The sequence below is a fragment of the Rhinichthys klamathensis genome, unplaced genomic scaffold, assembly GCF_029890125.1.
Source record: "Rhinichthys klamathensis goyatoka isolate OS25496 unplaced genomic scaffold, OSU_Roscu_1.1 h1tg000157l_1, whole genome shotgun sequence".
NCBI lineage: Eukaryota > Metazoa > Chordata > Actinopteri > Cypriniformes > Leuciscidae > Rhinichthys > Rhinichthys klamathensis.
The window spans coordinates 1,095,001-1,107,892 of NW_026606692.1; the positions used below are offsets into that span (position 1 = coordinate 1,095,001).

Consider the following 12,892-nt stretch of genomic DNA (forward strand, 5'->3'; position numbering starts at 1 on the left):
TGTTTTTGTTGCTGTTTGTGGAGCCTGGGCTGTCTACAGAGATCGCGTTTCTTTACAGTGTATTCAGGGGACAGGCAGCCAGCGGTTAGTGAGGAGATGTTTGCTGTATGTGACAAAAAATTTTTTTGCCTAAAAAACGCGTGACATCGCTTAGAGCACCTTTAATTGTGTTAAATACGTATATGCATCAACTATAATACATACATACATATACAGTATATATATATATATATATATATATATATATATGAAGAGTTTGGTTCCAAAACGCGATACACGCCATTTAAAAAAAAATTGTTACTGCAAAAATCAGTATTGAATCTGGTTGGTATTGAAAAGTCAATGTATAATTTTAAGTAAAATGCAATATCCGCCGTGTTATTCTGTCATGTTTTCTCCCTTTCTTTCCAAACCGCGACAAACGCCAGTCTCCCTTCTCTGCAGAATGTTTTTCTTATCTATTTTGTACTTTTCGATCAACAAACAAACAAAAAAATTATAATTTTGACGGCATTAATGAACCTGTGGTTGTTTCTGCGGTGGGTAAGAAACGTAAGGCATCGAAATCGAATCATTTACGTGAGGAGATTAAGAAGATGAGGCACTCGGGAGGAGGAAAAATGTTTTCAATCTTCTTTACAGTTCTTAATAAAAATATTATACTAATAAACTTACGTTGTTGTGTATTTTCAACAGTTTCAATATGAAAAAAAAAACTTTTGTATTGATTCAATGGATTAATTGCATTTTGAAAACTTTGTTTTTAAATGGATTTATTGCATTTTGGTGAAAAAAATAATCCGTTTTTATAATAAATCTTTGAAAATCAAAACCTGGATTTAAATTATGACCTACAAATGCTATGTGAAAGTTTGAAACAGAAAATAGTGGTTTTCATCTTTCCACTTTCTTGGTAAAGAAAACACATTTTTACTCAAATTAATCTAAATGGATTTATTGCGTTTTGGAACCAAACTCTTCATATATATATATATATATATATATATATATATATATATATTTTTTTTTTTTTTTTTTTTTTTTTTTAGATAATACCATGATGATACCATGGCACTGACAGGGCATTTCTTAAAATCAGAAAAACAAAACAAAAAAAATATTAAATCTTTCTTAGGGGATTGTATGAATAGGCAATGAAACATTCTATATCAAAGTACCATGGTATTACCATCAGATACCCTCACTGAGCCATAGTACCGCCACTTTATTTTGTGTGTAAGACTAGTATGCATTATCAATGGTAATATAGGCTGTTTTATATTGGTTAGAACTTGTTTTTTGCTAGTATAACTATGATTGTCTAAGGAAGTTTGTTGGGAGTATACCAGCATTAAAATGCAAGGTTTTCGGGTGACCAGTCATCCATCATGGCTAAAGTAAGCATTATTTTGTCTTATTATTTCCATTCAGAATATTGCATGCTAATAATTGCTGCTAATAATCATTTCACCAGGTTTTAGTTATCGCGGCATTTCAACCGTCAGATTATAATGCTCACAAAGCTTAAACAACAGAGAGCTGATGTGATTGCATGTGACATGAAGGTAATGGCCTTTCAAATTATTTTCCCCACTCTCAATTAGCCTGTGTGAGGCTCAATTAATTATGCTCAGCTTACCTACGTCTGCGGCTTCAGCCTTTCCTCACAGTTAATGTGACCCGCGTAGACGCTTCACACAACTCCGTGGTGCTTAAACAGCTGAGAAATAGCCTTTATGGACCGAAATGACTCTTTTCTGACATAATTCAGTGAACCCAGGGTGGGAAGCCAATGGAGTTTGGTGGCCTGTTTAACTGGAGGTAGGGCTGCATTTCATTCAGCTCGGATTTCAACTAAAAAAAAATTGCAGGTTTTTGAACGTCAGATATTATATTATATTATAAATTAATAAAATATATATGTATTTATAATATAATGTAATATTTTACACTTGTTTTTTTTAGCAATATACTTTTCACAATACTGGTCTTTTTCTTAATCAAAAGTCTCCATTTACTCTCAATTGAATCTCGTTTCTAACTTGGAGAAACAGTTGAGACACTGAAGAGATCTTTAAGTCGATGATGTGGGTCTCAAATAAAATAAAAAAAGCCAATGCTGCAGGTTTTTGAACGTCTGGGACATCAAATGTCTCATAAACAAATAACATTGCAATAATATTTGATTTTGCGAGCAGCGTTGGAGGTGAAAAAACATGAGACCGGTGTGTGAAACACTGTAAATGATCGTCTCTGTTGATAGTCGTCCACCTGCGTTATTTATTCTTCTCAATCGCAGCTGTAGGAGACGTGTTTCTGACACCTGCAAAGTTAGCAGTAGCGTATCCATTTTAACATCATCTTTTGTGCAGCAGGGAAAGCCTTTGTGCTCCACATGTGTCTCTGAATGGATCGCAGTGTGATTTTCTCTGTAATAACGCGGTGGCATGGCTTGATACCTAAACCTTGATCATCTGGAGGTGTTGGAGGTGACATCAGGGTTGTTAATGCTGCAACCAACATGTAGTTGAATGGATTAGATCATCGAGGCTGCAAACAGACCTCATAAAAGTTTTAGCATGGCCGTTGTGTGCTTTGACTGGGTGCCTGTGAGTTTTTGTTTCAGCTGAGAGCATTTTCATAATTCAGTCATTCGTTTCGTCTGCATTTTTCATGCAACAGAAGTGTTCATTGCCAGGAGAGATAAAAAGACTGGCAGACCGGGAATGGTTATATTACACAGAACATAAAGTAAATCTGAATGTAGAAGCTGATGCATAATTCAGCCTTCTACCGTCATTCATTATTTTCCCCTTAAAGATGTAGGTCATTTGAGTAAAATGCATTAAAATATCCACTGCTTTTCATTCCTGTACAGGGAGTGGCTAGCTGAATAAATAAAAACCTGCTGAATGATGGGACATATTTTAATAATAATGTCACTACATCATTTTCGAGCTGAACAGAGGAAGCCTAAGTTTTGCAAAGAAAATTGTCATAGATAAAAGAAACGATTCTATATGCAACCCTAGAGATTCTGTCAGGTGCTTCATATATAGAACATTTTTGGGTTCCCGTCATGGGATCATTTTATGGATTTAGTTTTAATGAATTAATTTTGTTTAATTAATTAAGTTTTATGAATTAAACAGCTCGTAATCACTAGAAAAAAAATGTAGTATAACCATTAAACATGAAAGTACGCAATCATTTAAGACATTTCTCCTTGTTTTTGGCATGAAGGGTTCTTTAAAATTGAGTCAAGAACCCTAGAGTTCTATATAGAACCCCATTGAACCTTCTGTTCTAAGAGTGTAATGAACTTGCAGCCCCATCAACACAAAACTGCATGTAGCTTCACGATTCGGAGCAGACAACTAAACAAAATAGCATTTAATTTACCAGAGGTTCGTACAAAATGTTAATTGCTTCAGTCTAACTAATATTTTTTTGTTTGACTTAATGATTCAATGACTCACTCATAAAGAAGTCAGTGTTTTTGAACGAATCTCTTGAACAAATGATTCAATGACAAATAATTTAAAACATTTAAAATAAAATAAGTCACTAGTCGCCACCTACTGGTGTAATACAAACTTTATTTGAAGCATCAAGATACTTTCAAAGGGTGATTTGCTCTATTTTGATCAATACCACAGACATCAGTGTTTATATACGAACTAAAAACTTTCATCCCAACTACTTCTGTGCTAATATTGCTACTCACTCACCTAAAGGATTATTAGGAACACCTGTTCAATTTCTCATTAATGCAATTATCTAATCAACCAATCACATGGCAGTTGCTTCAATGCATTTAGGGGTGTGGTCCTGGTCAAGACAATCTCCTGAACTCCAAACTGAATGTCAGAATGGGAAAGAAAGGTGATTTAAGCAATTTTGAGCGTGGCATGGTTGTTGGTGCCAGACGGGCCGGTCTGAGTATTTCACAATCTGCTCAGTTACTGGGATTTTCACGCACAACCATTTCTAGGGTTTACAAAGAATGGTGTGAAAAGGGAAAAACATCCAGTATGCGGCAGTCCTGTGGGCGAAAATGCCTTGTTGATGCTAGAGGTCAGAGGAGAATGGGCCGACTGATTCAAGCTGATAGAAGAGCAACTTTGACTGAAATAACCACTCGTTACAACCGAGGTATGCAGCAAAGCATTTGTGAAGCCACAACACGCACAACCTTGAGGCGGATGGGCTAAAACAGCAGAAGACCCCACCGGGTACCACTCATCTCCACTATAAATAGGAAAAAGAGGCTACAATTTGCAAGAGCTCACCAAAATTGGACAGTTGAAGACTGGAAAAATGTTGCCTGGTCTGATGAGTCTCGATTTCTGTTGAGACATTCAGATGGTAGAGTCAGAATTTGGCGTAAACAGAATGAGAACATGGATCCATCATGCCTTGTTACCACTGTGCAGGCTGGTGGTGGTGGTGTAATGGTGAGGGGGATGTTTTCTTGGCACACTTTAGGCCCCTTAGTGCCAATTGGGCATCGTTTAAATGCCACGGCCTACCTGAGCATTGTTTCTGACCATGTCCATCCCTTTATGGCCACCATGTACCCATCCTCTGATGGCTACGTCCAGCAGGATAATGCACCATGTCACAAAGTTCGAATCATTTCAAATTGGTTTCTTGAACATGACAATGAGTTCACTGAACTAAAATGGCCCCCACAGTCACCAGATCTCAACCCAATAGAGCATCTTTGGGATGTGGTGGAACGGGAGCTTCGTGCCCTGGATGTGCATCCCACAAATCTCCATCAACTGCAAGATGCTATCCTATCAATATGGGCCAACATTTCTAAAGAATGCTTTCAGCACCTTGTTGAATCAATGCCACGTAGAATTAAGGCAGTTCTGAAGGCGAAAGGGGGTCCTTTCCCTGGTGTTCCTAATAATCCTTTAGGTGAGTGTATGATAATATTAATATTGATTCTGTGATGTTGAAAAGACTGTTTGAGAAGCTGTTTCATACCTATACATGACAACGGCTCTCTGAATGTTCGCTGTGATCATACTTGACAAAGCTTTAATAAACATTGACCAATCGTTATCATTTAGCTATAAGATCGTGATCTTTTAACCATTAATCATGCATCTCTAGCATAAATGTTTAGAATTACAGCAGCAGTCCTTCAGGAACGTGCCGTCAGGTACATTACGAACATGGTGACCGTGTGTCTCTTAGAACAATTACTTTTAACTGTGACTCCATCTCGGACTCGTCCTTGACTCCCTTTTTATAAGAATAAAGGAGCATCTGCGGCACACAGAAACGCTTGGGGCCTATTATTACTTAAATAAATGAAGGGGTAATCATGGGTCAGTCAGTCGACTGCAGTGAAAGTAGAGTGAGAAACTGGGGACTCGCTGTTGTAATGAGAACAGTGTATACTTACATGATTTCTTTGTCTTTGTATGTGATGTAGGCTATGCATAGATGCTGTCTGTGATCTCAATAGCATACATACTACTCTTACTATTTATGCAGGCTGTGCAAAGTATTCAGATTTTATATGCATACTAGGTTGAACGTGTACGAAAGTGTTTCCAACAACGCAATGCACCCAGTTGTTGGGTTTCTAAATCACAATTTCTTTACTCAATATTTAATTGTTCCCAGTATTCCATTGAATTATAGAAGTAATCATGACGGTACAGGGTGCTGTGTGTACATCCATCTTTTACCTGTGTGTGTGTATGTGGGCGCGTACGACCCTTCAGGTCTGTTTAATATCTCTCTCATTGCTTATCTCTAATGAGCTCTTAAAAAGCCAATTGAAGATGAATATGTCCGCTCTAGCGTGACTCTGATAAGATACAAGAGATGCGTTTTCATAAAGAGGAAACAGCGGAGGCCGAGCAATTAGTCCAAATGGCAAGTTTCCAGAAAGAAGCAGATGCACGCTGATACGAGCTGGTCCTCAGATGCCCTCTTTTCTTTGCATTTGGAAAACACAAACAGGTAGTGGTTTTTATCTTTAAATGTGAGAAAGCCATCTGTCCAAATCTCTCGTGTCACTGTGTTCCTCACGATTTAACACTGATTAAACAAGCGTTTGGACGCATTCGAGGACGTCCACAACAATGGAAGAGTGTAATTAGATCTTCCGTTTGTGATCCAGACATGAAGGATTGTGCAAATCAGGGGTCTTGTGGAGGAGAGGTGTGCTCGTACTTTCAAGTGTTTTGAAAACATTATCCATAAAACCGTCATCTACAGACAAAGCAACATGAAATCATTTACTGACGATTTGTGATTCAGCTGCTGTCAGATCCGATACACTTGACTGCTTCATTTTTGGCGACTGAATGCCAGTGGGCGGGGCCTATGTTGCAATGATGTATTACTATTGGTTGATTCTTGCTGTGGAGGCGGTCACATGCAAATGTGTTCGTCCGATTGACATCACAGATCCCGCAATATCAAAACGAGCTGTTTTTTGGAGCTTGATTAAATAAATGCTGTTTATAACGAAAGGGACGTTTTAAGCTCTTAAACTTGAAGGTTGTTTTAATGGTACAAAGACCCTTTTATATGTCAAAAGATCAAGGCAAATTTGATTTCTCATGTCATGGCACCTTTAATAAGTGAGAGACAAGTGAGAGAAAAGACATTTATAATGTCACAAACGTTTTCTTTTGTACTTTCTATTCATCAAAGAATCTTGAAAAAAAAAATGGCGTTTCCACAAAAGTATTTTCAACATTGATAATAATCAGAAATATTTCTTGAGCAGCAAATCAGCATGATTTATGAAGGATTATGTGACACTGAAGATCAGCTTTGATCACATAAATAAATTGCATTTTAAAACGTTCACATGGAAACCTGTCATTTTAAATTGTAATACAATTTTTGATTAAAATAATGCCGCATTAGAGACTCTTTCAAAAACATTGAAAATCTTTCAAACCTCAAACTTTTGAACGGTAGCGTAAATCTGAATATTAATTGAAATCTGCTTGTAAATAATACTTGAAAATTATGCAACTTATTGTATGGAAAACGTACTATTTTTATTAGCTTTCGATTGTTTCAGTTGTTTCTCATATGACAATGAGATTAAATGAATACAAATTAAATACTGAATAACATAATGGTTAAACTTGGAAGCAAGTATCCGCCAAATGCATAAAGGTAAATGGAGAAGAAGTTTCTGTTTCTCAGATGTAAAAATGACCCAGTGCAGATCTCAATGTCTCAAGGCTTAGATGATCCCAAGGTCTACAATCAAAAGTCAATATCAATATGATCTGATCAAAACTGCTATCATTATTCATTTATAGCTCTATACTCCTCCTGAATGACAACTATTGACTCGTTCCAGGAGAAACATCTGACACGCGGTCTTCGCTCTCTCCTAAACACTAATGAAAGAGCGGCTGGTGTCGGGTGGAGGTTACAGTCGTGTTTGTGCTGGAGCGATAGACAGCGCTGTGAGGGCTGAAGGGTGAAGATTGTGTATTTGCATGATTTACTCCATTGTAATTATCTGAAGGGTAAAGCGGCTTTTCCGGCACTGAGTAATGAATATGTTGTTTTACATCATCAGCAGCCTCCATCAGCGTGATGAGAAGGTAATTACTATTATTTTGTCGGGTGTTTTTCAAAAGGGCCAATATAAGCAGCGTCTAGATCAATCTACTTAATGAAACATTTGATTATATAAACAGATGACCCAAGGATACAACTAATTAGCCTTTACAAATGGCAGAGTTTTCACTTTGAAACTAAAAAAGAGAGCTTCCTACGAAATACATACCTGGGAACTATTGCTTAGATGTCTCATTTAAAGAGACGGTTCACTTAAAATTAATGTTTTTTTTGTTTTTTTTACTTAAGAAAGAAGGATAAAAGATACTTTTGTTCAGCAAGGATGCCTTACAATATTTCAGAGAAGAAAGCAAGTCAATCGGGTTTTATAGATGATTGTTATTGAACTATTCCTTTAATGTGAGTATTTCGAGATTTTCTTGGAAGAAGAAAGAAGACAAGTCACAGTAAAATCATTCTCAGAATCCAAATGTCCACCGTTTGAGGACAAACAATCAGCAAGAGTCTGTTAAAAATAATCAGCACCCCCTGGGTCACGAAGGCTTGAACTGCAGTAGTGTTGAAAGAGCAGACGCTAGCGGCGGTGACTTCCATAAATCTTTGCCCGCGGCTGATAAGTTTAAAGCAAGACGTTAATTTGAGGACCATATGGCCGACTGGCAGTATTTCAGAAGCTGATGTCTGCATCACATAATTTGATATCCACTCCATTTGAGAGCAAGGTGAGAAAATGGTCTTGGGAGAGTCCCACGGGCGTAACACCTTCTCAAGCCTGCTTTTTGTTTTGTAATTTGAAACATGGACTGAGAAGAATTTGTATCTTTACACTAAAAATGTGTTAAGTCCTTTATTAACAATTAATTAATCAATAATAATAGTAATTAAATAAACGTTTAATAAGTGAATTAATAATTAAATAATGTAAATATACATTTGTTTTGTTTTATTTTTATATATAATAATAATAATAATGATAATTATTATAATTAATATGATTATTATTATCAATTATTATTATTATAATAAAATATTTAATACAATTTTATAAAATAAACATAAAATATATTAATAATATAAATAATAATAGTTAATTAATAATAATAATAATATCTCTTTGTAATGCTGATCCAAAGAAGATGAAGATGATTAGGAAATAAAACAGTATTTATTAAAGATCTCAGAATAGGCTGGCAAATAACAATCCAAACGACGCGAAACAATACCGAACACTGAACACAGGGAATGGAGGAACTTATGCACTGATACAAACAAGGAAATGAACAACACACAGTGTGATGATAATCAGTGATCATAACATGTGATGGTGGGAAAACAGACAAAGGGGAACATGTGACTATAGAAAAAACAAACTAAAAGTCCATGAAAACGAAAATAAGATGAAAACAGCGTCCAAACAAAACAGAACTGTGACACTCTTTCATTATAAATACTTTTTGTTTTGTATTTGAAACATGGAGTGTGCAAGGATGTTCAGAAGATATTTTTGTACACATAAAATGTGGTAAATTATTAAACGAACAATATAATAATGATAATAATATTCAATCATAATTAGGACTGTCAAACGATTAATCGCGATTAATCGCATCCAAAATAAAAGTTTGTGTTTACATAAGATATGTGTGTGTACTGTGTATAATTATTTTTAATACACAAATACCCACACATGCATGTGTATTTAAGAAATATTTGCATGTATATACTGTATATAGACTGAATGTAGTCTATATATAATGTATATTTTATATAAATATAAACATTTTATATATAAATAACATATTTTTCTTAAATATATACATGTGTGCATTTATATACAAAATAATTATACACAGTATACACACACATATATTATGTAAACACAAACTTTTATTTTGGATGCGATTAATCGTGATTAATCGTTTGACAGCCCTAATTATAATACTTAAATATTTAATGATAGTACTTTTATAACATGTAATATATCCATCCTATGTGAGTTATATAAATATATTTGTACCACAATATCTAAATGAATTTTGATGTATTTTTCTCTCTGTTTCAGAATTCTTTCTGGAGTTGCTGGACAACTCGGAAAAGTCGCTGAACGACATGTTTGTGCGCACATACGGCAAACTGTACACACACAACTCTGAGATGTTCGAGGACCTGTTCTCCGAGCTCAAGCGCTACTACACCGGGGGAAACGTGAACCTTGAGGAAGTTCTGAATGACTTCTGGTCGAGACTTCTGGAGCGCATGTTTCAGCTGCTGAACTCTCAGTACACCTTCACTGACGACTATCTGGAGTGTATCAGCAAATACACCGACCAGTTAAAACCCTTTGGAGATGTTCCGCGCAAGCTCAAGGCCCAGGTCACCAAGGCCTTTATCGCGGCTCGCTCGTTCGTTCAAGGACTCATGGTGGGTCGGGAAGTGGCCAACAGAGTGGCGAAGGTAAGGCATCTATTTTTACACAAGTCTTCCTGGTCTTACTCAGCTTTCACTGGACGTCTAGACGGGTCAGTGGCCTCCAGCGCCTGTCCATGAAATAGACCTGGAGAAAACACCAGTGAACCACAGAGTTATGTTTAGCTGTTATATTATATTATATTATATTATATTATATTATATTATATTATATTATATTATATTATATTATATTATATTATATTATATTATATTATATTATATTATATTATATTAGTACTTTTAAAATATATATATATATATATATATATCAAAGAGGGATATAATAATTTTGTATAAATATATATATATATATATATATATATATTCAAAATTATGTATCAAATAATTTATGAAATATTTACATAAATTAATATAAAATAATATAAAAGTAATATATAATAATTTTGAATAAATGTATATATATATATATATATATATATATATATATATATATATATATATATATATATATATATATATATATATATATATATATTTATACAAAATTATTATATATATTAATTGGCTTTATATTATATTATTATCATATTACTTCATATTATTTTATTTTTCATGAATTATTTCATAAATAATTTGTATTTATATATGTACAGTGTATATATATATATATATATATATATAGGTTAGCTAGTTAGTTAGTTAGTTAGTTAGTTAGTTAGTTAGTTAGTTAGTTAGTTAGTTAGTTAGTTAGTTAGTTAGTTAGTTAGTTAGCTAGCTAGCTAGCTAGCTAGTTAGTTAGTTAGTTAGTTAGTTAGTTAGTTAGTTAGTTAGTTAGTTAGTTAGTTAGTTAGTTAGTTAGTTAGTTAGTTAGTTAGTTAGTTAGTTAGTTAGTTAGTTAGTTAGTTAGTTAGTTAGTTAGAGATTTTTGGGTCAAGCAAAACGTAAACCACAAGCATGTTCATATTTAAAAGCCATTTATGTGTATTTTTCTAAAGGCCACTAGGTATCATGTCTCCATCTGTGCTAATGCACCGTACAGCACAGACGCCGTGTGTGAGCTTTGATGTGACAGCTCACACTGCACAGGTTATGACTTCAGCCATGAGCCGAGATGCCCTGCGGAGCGATGGACACTTTCTGAAGGGAAGATAAAAGCGTGTGGCCATCTCTAGATCCCTCTTTGATAGCTCGTCTCAAACACATTTTCCGCTGGATGCTGATGCTGTTTAATGGCTTACTGGATGATTATAAGAATTATTGACAGATTTCCATACTGAAAAAGCCCAGAGAATGTGAGACAGCCAGGCCTGGTCTGCTCAGAGTGCTTTTGCTTAGATAATAGTTAAGCTGCTTTTGTGTTTGTGTCATCTGTGATGCCAAAGGTAATAAGAAACTGGCTGTTGTTTTATGCATTATACTGCCCTCTGTGATGTCAGAGAGCTCATCACATCTGGTGTAGTTCATAGGTTGAGGGTTGGGCAATGTGAATTGTTTGTGAAAGTCTGTGTATTGGCCATATATCTGAAACGATCAGCTACTTTAAAACTGGTTAGTAGAACTCAGTAGAATTTGGTATAATGGGCAAAAAGGGAATCAGGTCCACATAAATGTTTTTGAATCTGTGCTTTTGTCACTTTGACAGAGTTCACATGAGTATGATTGAAAGCATGAGCTGGATTATTCTTAGCCAATCAGGCTGTATTGTCTGTTCTGGCCAATCGAGATCAGTAGAAAGAGCCTCAAATATAGATTTTTTTGGTAATGAAGTACAATTGTCATTAGGAGAAGTGTTATTGAGGAACGCTTCAACGCTGCTTACTGGGACCAGACTTGACATACTTGAAACAAACAGTCTATAATTACTCTGTTGGACTCTCCAAATAGTTTTAACAAAATGTATTATAGCTAAAGTTAAGTTGCTGATGGACAGATGCTGATACAGATGCTGATACTTTTCTAAGTGATTAAACTTAACGCCCTAGCAACCACATAGCAACACTCGCTTTATGGCACCACTCACTCAAATCTTGTTTATTCATTTTAATCTTAATTGATATTGATTAATTATTGAATTACAAAAGCAGGGTTTTTTAATATTTAGATCTGTCGGAAATTGTGGTTCTAGATAAACAGAAAGAAGAAGAGATTAAAAAAAATAGATTTTTAAGCACTATTTTGTATAATTTTCATGGAAAATGCCCAATGGTGAATGTTTTTCTTGTTCTGTAGTAATTTTGAAATCCATCTAATGGTGCTTCAGAAAGAATCCAGAAGAGCTCCACTTTTCAGCAGTAAAACCATTATACACTAATCTTTATTTATTTATTTATTTAGCTACAAAGAACATACTGTAAATCCAAAAAAGCTTCTTAAGTAAATGAAATGTTGTTTGCAGCAGTGAGGTTTGTGATGTACGTATAAGCGATGGCAGAAGAAGAGAAGTCTCTCGCTGGGCTGTACATCAGATAGACAGCACTAATGGCTGTGTTGTGATGCACTGTGTGCTGTGTGCTAATGGACAGGGCTGTTTTCATGGACCTGTGTGGGGCAGTGATGTCACGGACCTGATGAAGGAGACCTGAAGAGAAATACACCAGCATGTTGTTTACATGCACAAGCACACTCATATACCCAGCCTGATGCTCTCGTCACTTTGACATTTTGTTGCTGTGAAAAACAAGATATTTCTGCTTTGCTACTTATTGAAAGAACTTGATGCTCCTGCTTTTCAGATCACTAAAAGTTTGATTAAATACATCTTTAGTTTTATAATTGGATTTTTAAAATTGCAATGTAAAGGAGATCAATAAATCATTAACAGATTATAATAGTAATATCTATGAAAATGTATTTATTTTTATATGTTTGAATAATATAATAT

The 12,892-nt window shown here is 35.0% G+C and overlaps 1 protein-coding gene across 3 annotated transcripts in view; it reads left to right on the forward strand.

Annotated features, from left to right (window-relative positions):
* Window positions 1–12,892, forward strand: part of gpc6a (glypican 6a) — a 210,728-nt gene that overhangs the window by 99,793 nt on the left and 98,043 nt on the right. For all 3 annotated transcript variants that reach the window (XM_056258661.1, XM_056258662.1, XM_056258663.1), the window contains exon 3: window positions 9,644–10,035. In XM_056258661.1, the coding sequence (XP_056114636.1) occupies window positions 9,644–10,035 (392 nt within the window). The remainder of the gene's footprint in view (window positions 1–9,643; window positions 10,036–12,892) is intronic.